This window comes from Thamnophis sirtalis, unplaced genomic scaffold (assembly GCF_051295495.1).
Source record: "Thamnophis sirtalis isolate CommonGarterSnake01/CBP01778 unplaced genomic scaffold, rThaSir2_p1.2 scaffold_4, whole genome shotgun sequence".
Taxonomy (NCBI): Eukaryota; Metazoa; Chordata; class Lepidosauria; order Squamata; family Natricidae; genus Thamnophis; species Thamnophis sirtalis.
The window spans coordinates 74,691,577-74,710,379 of NW_028261384.1; the positions used below are offsets into that span (position 1 = coordinate 74,691,577).

Here is an 18,803-nt window from a genome sequence, read left to right on the forward strand (position 1 = left end):
CTTCGATATAATCTGTCAAAGTAGACGTAACTTCAAACATATCCGCCTTTATTTGGGCAATTATATGCATCATTCATTCTAGCTTTGCTCTCAAAATCTATAAAAAACAGCATAGTTATAATTACATACCTGATTCAAAAGAATAACTTACAAAGTATAGCTGTAGGACTTATTTTGAGAATTCAAGATTAGAAAAAAGGACTAGAAAATACACATCATACAATACAATACTCTATGTATATTAAATTCTATTCTATTTTAATGATTCTTATTTTTAAAATAATACTTATCAAGAAGTTTCTAAGATACAAATATACCATAAAAACTATTTGTAGTGTTCTAAAAACATGTAGAAAATAATAAAATGTAGGCCATCCTTTTATAGAAAATGATTCAGCTCATATTCTATTATACATGTTGACGTGAGTTCCTTGCTATATACCCCCAGAGAGATATTTTAGCTATATAAACGTTCCAATACACTAAAATTAATCATTTTTGGAAAAATTGTGGGTCATTATTATGTAATTTAAGAGAACAGTTTGGTTCTCAAGTTATTACAGAGGAAGTTTACAAACATTTTGCTGCATAGTATCTATTACTTTGATTTATCACACAAACTGTATAATATGAATAAATTTTTGGGCTGTGTTTTTTCTAAGTGCAGGTAGGGATGGGATCACATGGAAAAAAGTCATGCATTAAAAATGAACACGTCAAGAAAAAGATTAATCCCATTTTGGTTCATTTTATGCATTGAAGAGTTTATGCATTTAGCACTCTGAAAAATCTTACAATGCCAAAATAGTTGAGATTGGTTCCAAACCTAAACATACAGATAAGATTCAATCTGAGAGAATTTAGCTGTTATAAAGAGCACTTTCCCTGTTGCTCCCCAGAAGACAGTAAAGTGTGTGTAAAGACTTGCAGAATTTTACCATAACTATTAACCTGAACAAAAAAATTAAAAAGGAAATTTCATAAAATGTAATAGACATAAGAATTACACCTCTTTTTGGAGTGTTAAAGCAGCAGCCTCTTCTGGAAGTATGAATATATCTTTAAAGGTTTTTTTCTGGCTGTCAAATATGGGTTAATAATATACTTCACTGTATATGGGGAAAGTTGTGCAATGATTGTGCTAATCTCTCCAGAGCAAATATCTGCTGTAATGCTTTGAGAACTACTTGACTCATACAAATACATCTTATGGAGTTCCTTTATAAATGTTTCACATAGCTAGAATAATTACACATAGCCAGAAATATAATAGTAATGTGTCTATTTCACCTATAGTCCACATTTACCATAATACAATCCTTAGACATGTATTGAATTAAATGTATTGAGAAGCACAAATCAAATCTATCGTAGCTTTCTACATACTATGTAAGCAATTTCTGTTCCATTAATATAAGATAGGATCAGTTCATCTGCATTTCATAATTGGTTGACTGGTACAATATTAGTTTATTTTGGTTGCAAATATGTGTGAATCACATCAGATAGAACTATCATCATTAAAATAATTTACTGTTAATTGGTAGCAAAAAGAGATTATCATCAAAGGTTGAATTAATTTTGGTATGAGAGAGCCTGATTTATTATAGAGCTATCATTGCTTGAATTATAGCCTCTTCTTTTCTCATTCTACTATTTACCTTTTGCCATTTTCTTTTATCAGAACCTCTAGAAAACTAGAAAGGTTCATACTTAAAATTTGAGAGGAATCTAGGAGTTGGGTTCATAAGAGTTCATTAAGTGCTGCCCATCTTTGCTTCATAATTCAAGAGCTGATTATAGCACAAGTTAGTCTTTGTTTTAAAATAAATTGGTTTCATTTTGGTTTATAATATGGTCTGAGTTGTCTCACTGCACTTAATGTATATATTTTCATAAATAGGACAACTTTAAAGCTGCATAGGTTAACTGATAAATCAGGAATACCTATCTTAATATGCTGAATTCTATAACTGTAATTCTATATATTATTCTATAATTCTATTCTTCAAAGTTTTAAGCTACTCAGTAACATTATCTGGAATTCATCTTTATAGTCAAATCTTATTCGATATATTGAAATTGAATGTCAAATATTTTTCAATGAAGTTTTTTCTTGTTTTTATTATTAGATCATACCACATGTGAAGGCTTCGGTACTCTCTGAGATTTGTTGATTGCTTACAAAAGTTTAATTATTTGATTAGGTTACCTAATTAGTGCAAGTATCGTTTGTTTCCTTGTTAAATCGGCGGAAGGAAAAGCAGAGGCATCTGAGGTAACCGTAAGAAACTCTTTATTACAGGCAAGAACAGTAACTGTTGGTAAACCGGCACCTCTCCTCCATCTGACAGCTTTTTATATGGAGCTGTCAGATGGACGAGGCAATAGCCTCGCGTATGACAGCCCGGCAACTCGCAGGTGCGCCTGATTGGCTAAGGCGCGCCTGGCTGCTGCCGAGCTGTCATTCGTAAGTCCGAGGACTTATGAGGCTATTACACTCCTTCCCCCCCAGCGATGCGCCTGCGTCAGAAATGGCGCAGGCGTAGTCTCGTAAGTAGGCAGGGGGACGGCGGACACGCCCTGAATGCCTCAGTTGGACCGCAGGCGTCGACTGGTGAGGATGTCCCTGTAAGAGCTCCTCCGGTTGCAAGGTGTCGGTGGCCGGCCTCTGCGGGTCAGGTTGAGCTGGATCGTCCGGGTTGTGGCGGCTTCTCAATTGATCCAGGTGCCGCCGCCACACGGTGCCATCGGATATTCTGGCCCTGTAGGAGATGGGTCCTGTTACCTCGGTGATGGTGGCAGGCACCCACCGAGGGTCCCCGGAGTAGTTGTGAGCTCATACAGTGTACCCGGGTAGGAAGGAACGGGAGGGAGACCCCAGATTGCCAGGCTGAATTCCTGAATAGAGGGGGTGTAGTCTATCCAGGGTGGTCTACAGACGACGACCCATCAGCAGCTCTGCGGGGCTTTGCCGTGTTAGGGGGCAAGGTGTGGAGTGTTGTGCCATTAGGTAAGTATCCACCCTTGCCTGCCAGTCGCCTCGGTTCATGCAGCCCAAAGCCTCCTTGGCCGATCGGACCGCCCTTTCCGCCCGGCCATTGCTGGCCGGATGGTAAGGGGCAACTGGTGCATGGCGGATCCCTTGGGTGGCCAGGAATGTTTGGAAGGCAGCAGATGTAAATTGCGGGCCGTTGTCAGACACAACTGTGTCCGGCAACCCATGGGTAGCGAACAACCGTCGCAGGGCCCACACCATGCTCTCGGCTGTGGTGGAGTGCATTAACATCAGCTCCACCCAGCGGGAGTAGGCATCTACAGCCACCAAGAATACCTGGCCGTGAAAGGAGCCCGCAAAGTCCAAGTGAATGCGGGACCAGGGCCCGCGGGGCATCTCCCACTCCCAGGAGGGGGGAGATGGGCGGGATTCCTGGCATGGAACACAGCGGGCGACCCAGGCCTCGATCTCGGAGTCCAGGCCGGGCCACCACATATAGCTTCGGGCCAGCGCCTTCATGCATGCGACCCCAGGGTGATCGGCATGGAGCCGCTGTAGGACTTGGGTGCGGAGGACCGATGGGATGACCACGCGGTCGTCCCAGAGGAGGCAGCTGGAGTGGAGGGAGAGTTCCAACTGGCGGGACTTGAAGGCCCGGCAGTCTGGGCGGACAGCCTCTGTAGGCCAACCTCTCAGGACCCATGCCATGACTTGAGAAAGGACAGAGTCAGCTTGAGAGTGGGAGGCCACGTCAGTGGAGGTCAGGGGCAGGTCCAGCTCGGCGATGGAGAGGACCGATAGGCAGGGGATGGGCTGGGGGTCCTCGAAAGGGAGGGGCAGCGGCTAAGGGCATCGGTAGGCGAAACGGCGGGCGATCTCAGATGGGGTTGGGGCATAGTAAGCTTGGAGCCCCTCAGTTAGTTCCTCCCAGGTCAGATCGTATACAGCCCGAGGGGCTGCGAATGAGCGGGCCGTCGTGAACGATTGTTGGCGATTAGAAAGCATTCAAATCTCTCTAAAAATGCAGCCCAGGACTCTCCGGCAGCTCCGAACGGAGCGAAGGCTGGCATGCCGGCCATAGCGGTTCGCGGCTGAGGCGGCTGAGGCGATTTGAGGCGCGGTTTTTTTGTCCAGTCTAAACGCCTAAACACGATCGTTGCTTGCCCTCTAGGTCATGCTCAGAGCCGGTGATCCCATCCTCGTCGCCAGTGTTAAATCGGCGGAAGGAAAAGCAGAGGCGTCTGAGGTAACCGTAAGAAACTCTTTATTACAGGCAAGAACAGTAACTGTTGGTAGACCGGCACCTCTCCTCCGTCTGACAGCTTTTTATATGGAGCTGTCAGACGGACGAGCCAATAGCCTCGCATATGACAGCTCGGCAACTCGCAGGCGCGCCTGATTGGCTAAGGCGTGCCTGGCTGCAGCCGAGCTGTCATTCGTAAGTCCGAGGACTTACGAGGCTATTACAGTTTTTTCTTGTTTTTATTATTAGATCATTATTAGATCAAGAGCCAAGGTATTGCCTAAATAGACATTTAGGTATTGCTCCAAGGGCTCCAATTACAATCAGGACAACACACAATTTCTTTTTCCAGTCGCTTATCTTCAATTTGCAAGTCCTGGAATGTTGTTGTTGTTATTATTATATTGTGGATGACATTGATTGTTTCACATCTTTTCTCTACTTGTACTTTTTCATTATGACAAAGGTGTCATCTGCATACCAGGTCCAGGGGTGGGTTTCAACCGGTTCGCGGCGGTCCCCGCGAACCGGTTGGTCGGTGAACCCGGAAGTAAGTAACTTCCGGGAACGGCGAAGGGCCCAGCCGCCCGCCCGCTTTCCTTACCCGGTTTTGACGAGTTCTGCGCTTCCACGCATGCGCAGGACGCATACAGCGCCTGCGCGATCCTCCAAGAGCAGCTGGAGCATTGCACAGACGCTAGTACGCATGCATGCGCTGCGTGCGTGCATGAGGACGCCGCCGGCCCCGTTCCAACCGAACCGGTTGGAACGGGGCGAGAAACCCACCCCTGACCAGGTCCATAATTTTGGTTGTATGTGTGGGAGGGCTGTAGTTTCTAGACCAGTGTCTCTTCTATTGCGACTGCTAGGAGTCATGAAAGTAATGATTACATGAGTGTTCTGATTTGTTGCTCTATTTGTCCATTAAGTTGGTAATGAAGCAGAGGTTGATGAATTTCAGCTTCTATTTGTAGGTCTTTTATTTTGTGGCATACCATAGTGTTGAGTTTAGTTTTAGTTTAGTTTTCTTTTATTTGTATGCCGCCCTTTTCCCTGGGGGGACTCAGGGCGGCTCACAATTCAGAAGGGTGGGGGGGCAAGACAAACAGTATTCCAAACATGGAGACAATACAACATATTAAAAGAAGGCACAACAGTCACACAATTCGGGTGGGGTTAAAATCTTAACCCCAGGCCAGCCGGGACAGCCAGATCTTTAAAGTGGCGCGGAAGGATTGGAGGGTGGCGAGGGTCCGAATCTCCACGGGGAGTTCGTTCCAGAGGGTCGGAGCAGCCACCGAGAAGGCTCTCCTCCGGGTAGTTGCCAGTCTGCACTGGCTGGAAGATGGAATTCGGAGGAGGCCTAATCGATGCGATCGGATCGGTCTAGTGGAGGTAATTGGCAGTAGGCGGTCTCTCAAGTACCCAGGCCCACTACCATGGAGAGATTTATAGGTGATAAGTAGCACCTTGAAGCGCACCCGGAGATCGACAGGCAGCCAGTGCAGCTCACGGAGGATAGGTGTTACGTGGGTGAAGCGAGGTGCACCCACAATTGCTAGCGCGGCCGCATTCTGGACTAGCTGAAGTCGCCGAATGCTCTTCAAGGGCAGCCCCATGTAGAGCACATTGCAGTATTCCAGCCTAGAGGTCACAAGGGCACGAGTGACTGTTGTGAGGGCCTCCTGACTCAGGTAGGGACGCAACTGGTGTACCAGGCGAACCTGGGCAAATGCCCCCCTGGTCACAGCCGACAGCCCCCCTGGTCACAGCCGAGTTGATAAAATATTCACTCCATTCTGTGAGATGTCCAAGCTTTTTTGTAAGTTCTTTGCCTGTGTTGTATGTTGGGTTTCTGGCAATAATACAATTGAATGAGGAAGTATGTTAGACTTGTGAAATTTGGAAGCGTGGGAGGATGCATCCAGAAAGATTAATGCAACCTGTTTTTCACTATGTATTTCAATTATATTCAAAATTATTTTAGTTGTCTTTTAGGTAAGAAATGGCACCGGTCTTCATGTATAAGTGGATATAATGTATATAATCCTGTAAAACCTTTCTAAGTCAGCTAAAATAGATGTTTTATGAGTTTGTAACCATTATTAAAAAGGGAAATTGGCCTGTAATTCTTCACAGATGTTAAATCCAGTCCATCTTTGGGAATTAAAGAAATGTAGGATCCTTCCAAAAATCTGGCATAGAATTCACTTCTAGAATAGAATTCATTAAGTTCTTCATTGGAAGAAGTAGCTGATCTTCAAAAAATTTGTAAACTCCACTTGGTAGGCTATCTGGTTTTACCTCTTTTAATTGCTTCTATTATTTCAAAAGTTGTTATTGGACTGTTCAAAACTGGCTTGTAGTTTTCTGATGGTTTAGGAAGATTTTTAGTTGATATATAATGCTTTTAACCAGATTTTTCATTCATCTCTTGTAATGTAACATAAGAAACCTTTTTCTCGAATGCTTGTAATGTAATATAAGAAACCTTTTTCTCGAATGCTTCCTTAAGGAGTTTGGCACTGGGCTCCTCCAAGTCACATTTTAATTTCAACTCCTTCTTAGGAGACATTTTTGTATATATTTTTTCTTACAACTACCAGTAGTTGCTGGCAAGAAAAACAGGCAAGAATACATAGTTCCCTTTTCAAGATCAGATAAACAATTCCAAAAGCAAAACTAAGCAGCTAGCAGGGGAAATAATGTTGATATAAATAGAGAGAAAAAAAGATGTTTCTAAGCTTTTAACATAGAAAGCCGAAAATTATATGTAGTGCATGGTAAAAATAAAATAAAGGTATAAAATATTTTCAGCTTGATAATATATAGTCTTTTTGGTGAAAGTTCAATATAATTAAATCGGTAACTCATTTTCTCAGTAATCTAAAAAAACTTGTTGCCATTTGCCTATGGAATGATTATTTTAACACACATCTCCTGTGTTATTAAATCAATTAGAATCCACGAGGAGGGAAGGTATCAGAATTCCGGCACACAGCCAGCAATTCACATGCAATAATAATAATAAGAAAAGAAAAACCTTTGTAAAGTTGTGAAGTTAAAACAGAGGTGTCTTTGAAAACAAAGGCTTGGTGAATATATCAGTCCCCTCCTTGGCATAACTTAGAAAAACTTCACTGAATATTCACTCCCTACTGATCAAGGAACACCATCCAAGAACCTTCCATACCACTCCTTTTCTAATCCAGGAGTGAAATAGCTACAGAGACCTGCTCCTAGCTATCAAACCAGCCATTTGTCTATCAAAACAAAGATATGTGCTGCTAGTTCAGAGCACTGTATTGGATGGAGGCAAGTGTTTAGTAATTTGAACTCGGTCTTTATGTTTCAAGTAGTGGAAAAGATGGACATTGGATTAGGCTTTATACAGCATCTGAAGCCTATCTATATACTCCAGAAAGCTTGGATCATAGTGAATGGAGATGTTATAAAGCAGGTGAAATCCAGAAGGGAACAAGACAGTCCTTTATCAACTTCATTATTTATTCTAGTGTTGGAACTGTTTGAGACATTAGGAAAGATAACAGAGCAAAATGACTACAAATTAAAGTACATCATTACAAATTACATGCATTTATCGATGATTTGGAATTGATTGTGCAAAACCCACTAGAGAACATTGAATATGTTATGACACGAGTGTCAAACTCGTGGCATGTTGCTGTCATGTAATGTATTGTTTTTCCCCTTCACGGAGCATCCTACACACGATGCATCCTACACATGATGCATCCAGCCTATGGGCTGCCAGATTGACACAACTGTTCTATGCGGAATATCAAAATATTTGAAGAAATGGTGAGCTTAAAAATAAATAAAAGATGACAATACTGATTTAAGAACATAAATGTGGAACATCAGAATAAATTTAAATTTAAAACTGGTTTTAAAGTTGTGAAAAAGGTACAGTATTTGGGAATAACTCTTATTGAGAAAAATTCTAAGCTTTACAAAAATAATGATAAAATATGGAAGGAGATAAAATTGGATTTAAACAGATGGCAAAAATAGATTTGTCATTAATGGGAAGAATTTCAGTAATTAAAATGAAGGTACTACTTAGAATGTAATTTCTATTTCAGATTATACTAATAGTGGTTAGAGATTCCTCTTTTAAACAGTGGCAAAGGATATATTTAAATTTATTTGGCAAAATAAAAAACCAAGAATTAAATATAAACTACAAGATTCTAAAAATAGAGGAAGTCTGGGCTTGCCAGATTGTAGATTATATTACAATGCTGTTGTCTGATATAGTTAAAATTTGGATAACTTTAATAAATTAGACTTGAAAAGTTTGATTTGAGATTTGGGTGTCATGCCTATCAGTGACAAAGTTAAACCTGGTTTTAAGATTCATGGTGTTAGGCAATCGATCACACATGTATGGTGTATGGAAGTACAAAATATTAGCTGATAAAGTGCTACTTTCAATATCACCTCATATAGCACTACATAGATATTAGAATGCAAATGGAAGACGTATTGAAATTTACTGATATTTGAGAAAGAGGGATTCAAGATAAAGGCAAGAGAACAATTAGTAAGTGAAGAATTTGCTTGTGGTTGGTTTAATTATTGTATAATTTTTGAAAGATTTAAACTTGATTTAAAAAATTGTTTTAACAGGAACTAAATCTGAACTGGATGTTAATTTATGTTCTGGAGATGACCACTTGATTTCCAAATATATAAAATGTTACTTAAGATGAATCTTGAAGATGAATACATTAAAGATCATATAATAAAATGAGCAATTTGGGGTGTGTGTGTGTAATGCTGGATAAATGGGAGAATGTACGGATGAATAGACTACATTTTACATTAAATTGAAGTTGGAAAGAATTTTTTTATAAAGAGATGTATCATTGGTATTTGACCTCAGATAGACTATTGAAAATGTATAAAGGGATTTCTAATAAGTGCTAGATATGTAGTCAAAATCCAGGTTCATTTTATCATATGGGGTGGTCTTGCAAATATGTGAAAACATATTGGATAGACATAACGATGACAATGCAGAAAATATTTAAGATACACACCTTAATGAAACCTGAAGCTTTTCTTTTAAATAAGATGGACAAGCCAATTGAAAAAAACAATTTGGGGTATGATTCCTTCACATAATCAGCAGCAACCTGGGTGGATGAATCCACTGCTTTTAATGAATCCACTGTTTTTATATTTCTTGGTTAGGTTGTTGAGAGAGGGCTTGATCAAGTTGTCTAATTTCGATATTGGGCTGGGGTTTATTGAGAAGTAGGTTTCTTTTTCCTCCAACAATTCTTTGGCTACTACATTTTATATTACACCTTATAATAAAGTTAAGCTGCTGTTCTAGTGAGTTCTGGAACACAGTTGGAAATGAAATAAATCCTAATTAAACATATTGGCTATTTTGATTCTTGCTTTGCATAGAATCTATTTTGCTCAGTTCTTGTTTTTTAATAAAAAAAATTCATAGCATTGTTAAACCTTTGGAGGTAATGTTTCCTCTGTAAAAAAGTAAAATTGAACTGAGGGATGCACAGTACTGATTGCTCACTCATTGTCAAGCTTACTAATGTGAACAGCCTTACACAAATTATAATTTTGTAAGGTTTTCTGACAACCTACACAATACAACACTTATGAAGCAGGGGTGGGTTGCTTCTGGCATTACTGCTGGTTCGCAACCCATGTGTACTGTTCAATGTACATTGTATTGTGCGCATGCGCAGAACAATTTACAGTGAACTGCCCACACGCAGTCACTAAAATCCAAAATGGCAGTGGCCAAGCGGCAGCGAGGGAACTGGTTCAGGGGCGTGGCAGGCCTGGGTTGCTGCCGGTTCTGCGTCCCAGGTCTGAATTCCACTACCAGTTCAGCTGAACCAGGCCGAACCTGCAGCAACCCATCTCTGCTATAAAGGTTAAAACAGTTTTAAACCTTTACATAATTCTGAATCTCAAGAAAGTCACAAATAAGTGGGCCCACAGTACTCATCTTTAAGTAACTCTTACAGATGTCAATTTCATGGAAGAATAATCAACTTAAATAGAATCAATGTGCTAGAGTTGTATTTAAGAGTACAACCAGAAATTTTCCCATGGAAGAGTAATATCAACTGTGTTTACACAGTCTGTCTGTCTGTATCTCTCCCCCTCTCTTCTCCTCCCTTTCTCTCACGCACGTGCACACACACACAGAGACAGAGGTTAGAACTGGATTAAGTTGAAAGAGAGCACATAAAATAAATCCAATAAAGCATAGGGGAATTTTAAAGGAATATAGAGTATTGCTAGATGAGATTCTAGTGACAGTGCTTGTGCTAAAGTGAACATACATACTTTCAGTCTCAACTAATGTTATTCCTAGAATAATCATTCCTTATAATTCAAGACCTTATTAGCCAAATTTTAATCATGTCTGGAATTACAGCTAGGCAGAATAGTGAAACGTTGTTCCAAATGGGGCCTTCATTAACATTTTGCCCCAAATTCTACTTTGTAGACATCAATGAGCCTCTTTGAACTAGCTGTCAGATCCCACCTAGGTAATACGAGGAAGAATGTTCCTTTAGGGCAGGCATGCTAACAGGATCCTGCAAGCTGGCTCCCAAAGCAAGAGGCTATGCTTGCTAATGATACATTTCTATAGCACAGCTCTTTGTCTGGGTTTCTGTCACATCTAATAACTGCATTCATTCTTGGAGAGATTGGATGGAGGATGGGCACACATCTTTTTCATTTAGACTAGACCCATGATGGTGAACCTATGGCACCCATGCCACAAGTGGCAAGCAGAGCCCCCTCTGTGGGCACGTGAGCCATCACCCCAGCTCAGCTCCACCGCACATGCACTTCCCAGCAGCCAGCTGATTTTTGGGATTTTTGCTGCACATGTGCGGGAACCTGTGCGCATGCAAAAGATGCATGTGCATTCATGGGGGGACAGGATGCAGGCAGGGGTCATGTGCATGCGTGGGATGCATGCGTGGGATGCATGCATATGCACAAGGGGCATGTGGGATGTCACATGTGCACACTTGGAGGTGGCATGCACACACTACATTATGGATGTGTACACACACGTGTGTGCTTTTGGCACTCGGCAACAAAAAGGTTAGCCATCACTGGACTGGACAATGGTAACAATCCTACTCACAAAAATCAATTTATGTATTCCAGAATTCAACTGTGTTCAGGAATGAATTATTTTTTAACAAACATGTAAGCAACAGAGCCAGCTAGTAAGATTTCAGTACAAATTAGTAGCAATGGTAATGTAAATCATAATAGCTAGAATTCTGACTGATGAGCTACTTGTGCAAACCTGTAGTTTACAAGCTATTTCCTTCAAAATAAAGTTAGTTTTGGACAAAATTTGGAGTTTGGTATTTCTACTTTCTCTCATACAATTGTATATTAAATTAGCCTGTACTCATTCTTTGAAGACAAAGAAGGCAGCAATGCATTTCCATTTATTTAATGGCCCAAATAGAATCTGAACCGGAAAAGAAGTCTTTGCATAATGAATACATTATTAGGTATAACAACTTAGGGCAGATATAAATAAATCAATTTCTGTCCTCCTAGTCAATGTCAGTTTAGCCTTTTGGTTTGCTGTAATTTCCCTAACGTTATCTATCATAGAAATGGACTGTCTACTTCTCAGCCACCTACTACTCATAGTACCATGAATGTCCACTTACTCAACCCACATTGTCTTTTCACTTATAGACAGTTGACAAGCAGAACTTCACTTTTTTGACTCAGACTTGTCTGTTCAAGTCCTCATATAAAAGAAAAGGATTGATTTAAACTAAAAGTCTGCAAAAAATCAAGGTGAGCTCTATACTTTGCCTGCAAGGAAATTCAGGGCTAATTCCCAGCAGCATTCAGTTGGCAAATGATTTACAACGTACTTTCAAATCAGATGTATGAATCAGATGTAAAGCAAATCGTCTTAGAAACTTTCATAAAACTATGTTTAAAATCAATGGTGTGCCTAGTTCTGAGATTAATAACTAAGTTTAGTAGTCAGAAGCTAGAAATCCCATTTCTCTGCAAACTCATTTAGAAGCAAACTACAAATATTTTAAAACAAGGAAATATTCAGACATGGTAGCTCAAAAGATGGCATTTTCAAAGATAACTCAATCTTTCTCATTTGAAAAATTCTCAATAATATATTTCTGTCAGAGAATTGTTCTTCCAAACAGGTATAAAAATTCTAAGCACTTAAGAGTAGATCTCAGTTGTAAGCAACATATGTAGAAGATTGAATTGTAAAATTTGAGCTGCCAGTTACAAAGGAAATTACTTAATAAATCATCTCCAGCCTAGTTCATTGTAGATTTGTTGGAACTAAACTGCCAGAAAACACAGCTGGCATGAGAAATGTGAAGTGTCTAAAGCTGGGGAAGTACAGTTTAGGATTTCTAATATAAAAGTGTTGTGTTGCAAATTTCTTAAGGAAAAGACACCTGTGGAATGAGCATAGTAATACAGGTATAATGCAATGCAATCAAGAAAGTGGAAATAATTTTCCATGTCAGACTTTTGGGGAAATTTTGGAATTTTTCATTTTAATTTTTTTTACAAATGGGGCAGGTTGAACATAATTGCTCAACTATTCTGTATCTTGCTGTCTTTTTTTCCAGAAAAATCTGAACTGCAAAATATTTGGCAAGCAGTTTTTCCTTCCCAGGCCCACCATCTCTCCTTCAAAAAGTGTTACTAACTGTGAAATTACCCTTTCATGTTAGACTAGAAACAATACAATGGCCACCAAAAAAGTTTGATAAATCTTTTAAATATTCATTCTAAGGGTGGATTTTATCTTTCAATCACTGGAAAGTTTTGAATTAATTTTAACAGTAGCCTTCTTCTTCTAAATGATATACAAATCTTGTTTATTTAGATTTTTTAAGAGGTTTTGAAAGATGAAAAATAACCATTTATTTATTGAGAAAGTTAAGTTTAAGTGATCTACTCAATTACGTAGCTCTTGAATGGAAGAATGCAAAGATAATGAAGTTTTAAAAAATGAAATGACAAAAATGAGTTATTTATATGGGTTTTTTTTAAACAATGCATGTATTTTTATATTTATATGATTGACTTTTAATCAGAATGTGTCAGTCGGGTTCCATTGAGAAACCAAATGAGAATAAATTCTTTTTCCCCCCTTTGGTTTGTTTGGTTGTCTGCCAAACACAATAATCAAAAACAGATATGAGATACTATCAAAGGGGTAATATTTTTTTTAATAAACTAAGATTTATAATATAGATCCAACAGCAAAGTAGTAACCAAGCAAATGTTATCCCTTGGCATAAGTCTATTTCAAATAGAAAAGTGTTAATTGAACAGATTTTAAAGAAACATTTCCGCACAGCCCAGAATTGCTGGGTGGAGGACAAGTATAATAAAGAAAAAAGGGGAAAATTATGTTATCCTATTTAATTGCAGTGCACTTAAACTGCCCCCATAATCTGGATCCATAGATTCCAGAGAAATGAATATAGGATGTCAGTGTTGTGCTTTGGATGAAATCATAAAAATGTTCCCTATTGAAGGAAACAATAACTGTAAAAATGTTGGGTATAATGCATCTAGAAACCAAGTATTTCTAGATTCTGTAGAATGAGATTAGGGCAATTTAAGCACATAGAACTTTAAAACTTCTGTGTTGTGATGGGAGTAAACAAAATGCTCTAGAACTTTGAACTTATTTCCTGGCGAAAGGATTCTGTGACTTAAGTATCTGGCCTTTCCTGCTTCATTCATTTATTGTGTTCAACAGACTGGTCCTATTGTCATCATGTACTTGTCAGCTGCAGAAAAAACTGTGTTGTTAATACAATCATGCACAGAAAAAAACAACAGGACTAGATATTACAGAATGCTTTTCAGCTTTGCAACAAACAAAGAGAAAAATGACAGACAATACCAAGAACATGCAAACACTTGAAAGACCTTAAGATACAATTGTGAAAGCCAAACAAGAAACATCCCAACAAACTGAAATTTGCTCTTTGTCACTGTTAAAGATATCTCTTATAAGGAAACACCAAGGTATGGAATTCTCTCATTCATGCGTTAATGACAAACACAGTCCTTTGAAGGAGAACCAAGAAAATTGTCTTGCATCTCGCTGTTTGAACTCCAACATTGATCCAATATACTTTAAGCACTCAGCAGTCATGTTGCCTCTGGCACCACCTTCAGCTCCCATTTAGCTGTTGCGTTCCTCTTTGTTTTCTTTCATTTGGGGACTAAGTTCAAATGCTGGGAAGCGAGACTTTTCTGGAACCAAGATGTCAGAAAGGAAGTGGATAGTTCCTGCCATACCTGAAAAAGTAAGTTCAAAAGAAATGTGGCATCTTTATTCATAACTTTAACAGGGGTATTATGGCAGATATTTTAGGGAGAAACTGGACTAGCTTTAACTCAATCCTTTCTCATTAAGAGATACAGCTGTTAAGCAAGTCTACCTAAGACTAAAAATTTTAATACAGAGGTCACAACTCGGAGAAAGAGTTAAAAAAGAACCACAATGGTCATCAAATTCTCTCCTGGAAACATAGCACCTACCAATATCTTACTTTTTTAATCTCTTAAAGAAAAAGAAATTAGTGCTGAAAACTGGTGGTATGTTCTTGGAAGAGTCTAATGAGCATTTAAAAAAAATCAACTCACAACTTGCCCATTGCAATATTATGCTGATTAAGAATTACATGGGAATCCCTGCAAGAGCTCTTCCTGGAATAAGTTAATTATTTATAAATAAATAAATAAATGCTCTAGAGCAGTGGTTCTCAACCTGTGGGTCGGGACCCCTTTCACAGGGGTCGCCCAAGACCATTGGAAAACACATATTTTCAAAAAAAAAGTTTGGAAAACATAAAATAATTTTATGGTTGGGAGTCACCACAACATGTGGAACTGTATTAAAGGGTCACGGCATTAGGAAGGTTGAGACCCACTGCTCTAGAGGAAGAGGACTTTCTGAACCCTCTTCTGTCAGGATTCAGGTCCAGGCTGGAAAGGGAGTAGCACTGTTGTTCTGGTGTATGATGTATGCCAAGATCTGGATGGAGGGAAAGTGCTCCAGGGTCACCAACACTAGAAAATATTCCTAGTCCTCTAAACAGAATTCAGTATCATTTACAATAGTATCTTTCTGGATATCTATTGAGATAAAAATCCTTTCTATACTGGATTTATATTATTCGGAGAAGTAGATTGGGCAGATTGGCCCAATGGATATTTCCTTGTATACTGGCCAGGGTTGGTCATTTTCATTCTTTTTTAAAATATTCAATCACCAAGAGAGTCTGTCTGTGGGAGGAAGTATCATCAACTGATGATATGCAGTTATATATTTTCAGTTTGAGTCAAGTCAGAGATTCTGTTGAGAGCTTGGCAAAATTTAGAGATTGCTAGATTAGGGAAGGGAAAAAATAGCTTAAACTCAAAATAGCTTGAACTCAAGGAGAATGATTTATTGGAAAGGCTTTCTATCAGTTCTGGTTTTAATTTAATTTAAATTTAATGGGATGGCACTCTCTCTGAAAGAGCAAGTCCGCAAGCTGAGAATTTGTATTGCTTCAGATGGGCAAGCAGAAGCTATAGCCATAAGGGTTTTGAAGCAAGAGGCTCTGATGTTAGTAATTTATTCTCTAATCATCACACAGCTAGAGCACTATACATGGAGCTGCCTTGGAAGAGTCTTAGAAAATATGGTGGATGCAAAATGCTGTAGCATGCTTATTGACTGATAGGAAAAAAGTACTACAGTCATGGATCTTGGATTAGCTATATTTTATCCTGGGGATGTGTTTTCTATGGAAAAATACAAGCTGCAGGATAGTCTGCAGTCTAAAAGAAAATGTGACATGCTTAGATTTAGCTGGTATTAGGGGGCAACACCATCATATATTACATTAGTGGTACCTTAGTACCACTGAGCTGGACTTATTTCTGAGAAGGCAGAGATTTGTGCTTGTGAATTTTAATTTACTTCTAAATAAATCTGAAAATTAAACCTTTGAAAATAATACGGCTCACTTAGGCCTTGTTAATTTCAATGAGTTGCTGTGTGATAGAAAAGGGAATACAGTTATATACTATCATCCACTTCAATGATTTTCTACTCATCTGGATCTATGAAGTTGCAAATTTTTTCTCCAAATCCAAAGACATTTTTCAATCTGTTGCCTTCCAGAAATTTTGGATTAAAGTTTGGCGAATTTCCAGCCACCAACCATGGACATGCTTGGGAATTCTAGAGTTACACACCAAACCCATCTGGAATGCAATTATTATATTATATTATATATTATTATATTATATATTATTATATTATATTATATTATATTAATTATATTATATTATATTATATTATATTATATTATATTATATTATATTATATTATATTATATTATATTATATTATATTATATTATATTATATTATATTATATTATATTATATTATATTATATTATATTATTATATTATATTATATTATATTATTTATTTATTTATTATTTATTTATTATTTATTTATTTATTTATTTATTTATTTATTATTTATTTATTTATTATTTATTATTTGGAGTTTTTATATGCCGCCCAATCCCAAATGACTCCGGGCGGCTTACAAGAAATATAAAAAGCACATAACGACAAAACAATTTAAAACAACAGACACCCCTCATACATTCATTCTAGTCGGGGCTGGACCTCAACAGTGAGGTCAACAGCCCCAGGCCTGCCGGAACAGTCAAGTTTTTATGGCTTTCCTGAAGGCCATCAGAGTGGGTATGGTCCAGATTTCCGGGGGGAGCTGGTTCCAAAGAGTCGGAGCAGCCACTGAGAAGGCTCTCCTCCGAGGGCCTGCCAGCCGACATTGTTTGGCCGATGGCATCTGAAGGAGGCCCAATCTATGGGATTTTACTGGCCGCTGGGAGGTATGTGTCAGCAGGCGGTCTCGAAGGTATCCTGGCCCTAAGCCATGTAGGGCTTTAAAGGTAATAACCAACACCTTGAATTGCGTCCGGAGACCAATAGGTAGCACCAGTGCAGCTCACGGAGGATAGGTGTAACGTGGGTGTACCTCGGCACATCCAATATCGCCTGCGCGGCCGCATTCTGAACTAACTGCAGTCTCCAAACGCTTTTCAAGGGTAGCCCCATGTAGAGCGTGTTACAATAATCCAGCCTTGAGATGACAAGGGCATGAGTGACCGTTAGAAGCGCATCCCGGTCCAAAGAGGGCCGCAATTGGTGCACCAGATGAACTTGGGCAAAGGCCCCCCTGGTCACAGCCGACAGATGATGCTCCAATTTCAGTTGCGAATCCAGGAGGACTCCCAAATTGTGAGCCCTCTCTGAGGGGGCGTAAATTTTCTCCCCCCAGGGTTAAGGATGGACTGTCCAGACAGTCCTTCGGAGGCAACATCCAAAGCCACTCAGTCTTATCGGGATTGAGCACAAGTTTGTTCGCCCCCATCCAAACCCTAACAGCCTCCAGGCATCAGCACATCACATCCACCGCTTCACTGAGCTGGCAAGGGGCAGAAAGATATAATTATCATCGGCATACTGATGATACTTTACCCCACGTTGTCGCATGATCTCACCCAGCGGCTTCATGTAGATATTAAATAGGAGGGGGGACAAGACCGAACCCTGCGGCACACCACATTCGAGGGGCCTAGGGGTCGACCTTTGCCTCCCGACCAACACTGACTGCGACCTGTCAGAGAGGTAAGAGGAGAACCACTGCAAAACGGTGCCTCTCACTCCCACCTCCCCCAGGCAGAAGGATATCATGGTCGATGGTATCGAAAGCCGCTGAGAGGTCAAGAAGCACCAGGATAGAGGAATATCCTCTATCCCTGGCCCGCCAGAGATCATCATCAGGGCGACCAAAGCAGTTTCCATGCTGTACCTGGACCTGAAACCAGACTGAAAGGAGTCTAGATAATCCGTTTCATTCAAGGTCCATCAGAGTTGAAGCACCACCACCTTCTCAACAACCTTCCCTAAAAAAGGAAGGTTGGAGGCGGGACGATAGTTTTTCAAAACAGCTGGGTCCAGGGAAGGCTTCTTGAGGAGGGGTCTTACCACTGCTTCCTTTAATGGTTGCGGGAAAAAACCCTCCTGCAAAGATGCGTTGATAATCGTCTGGAGCCAGCCTCGTGTCACCTCTCTGCTGGTCGAAACCAGCCAGGACGGGCACGGGTCCAGTAAACAGGTGGAGGCACTCATCGCTCCCATGGCCTTGTCCACTTCCTCAGGGGTGACAAATTCAAACTCATCCCCAAAAATCTGATTAAGACTAGCCCTCGGCATCTCGGCTGGTACTGCCCAAGCGGAATCCAGGTCTGTCCAAATCTGAGTGATTTTATCCGACAGAAACTGAACAAACTCCTCAGCTCTTCCCTGCAAGGATTCCCCCTCCTCCTCACCTTTCAGGAGGGAGCGGGTCAGCCTAAACAGGGCGGCTGGGCGAGATTCCGCGGACGCAATAAGAGCAGAAAAATG

At 40.0% G+C, this 18,803-nt stretch overlaps 1 protein-coding gene and 1 long non-coding RNA gene across 3 annotated transcripts in view; one reads left to right on the forward strand and one right to left on the reverse strand.

Annotated features, from left to right (window-relative positions):
• Positions 1–2,215: 2,215 nt before the first annotated feature.
• The window catches only part of LOC148045913 (uncharacterized), a 97,051-nt gene continuing 80,463 nt past the window's right edge, over positions 2,216–18,803 (forward strand). Inside the window, exons 1-2 of the long non-coding RNA XR_015696391.1 lie at positions 2,216–2,284; positions 4,170–4,244. This is a non-coding gene — a long non-coding RNA (uncharacterized LOC148045913). The remainder of the gene's footprint in view (positions 2,285–4,169; positions 4,245–18,803) is intronic.
• Positions 13,498–18,803, reverse strand: part of LANCL2 (LanC like glutathione S-transferase 2) — a 40,453-nt gene continuing 35,147 nt past the window's right edge. For both annotated transcript variants that reach the window (XM_014069596.2, XM_087713135.1), the window contains one exon: positions 13,498–14,603. In XM_014069596.2, the coding sequence (XP_013925071.2) occupies positions 14,488–14,603 (116 nt within the window). In that variant the 3' untranslated portion in view covers positions 13,498–14,487. The remainder of the gene's footprint in view (positions 14,604–18,803) is intronic.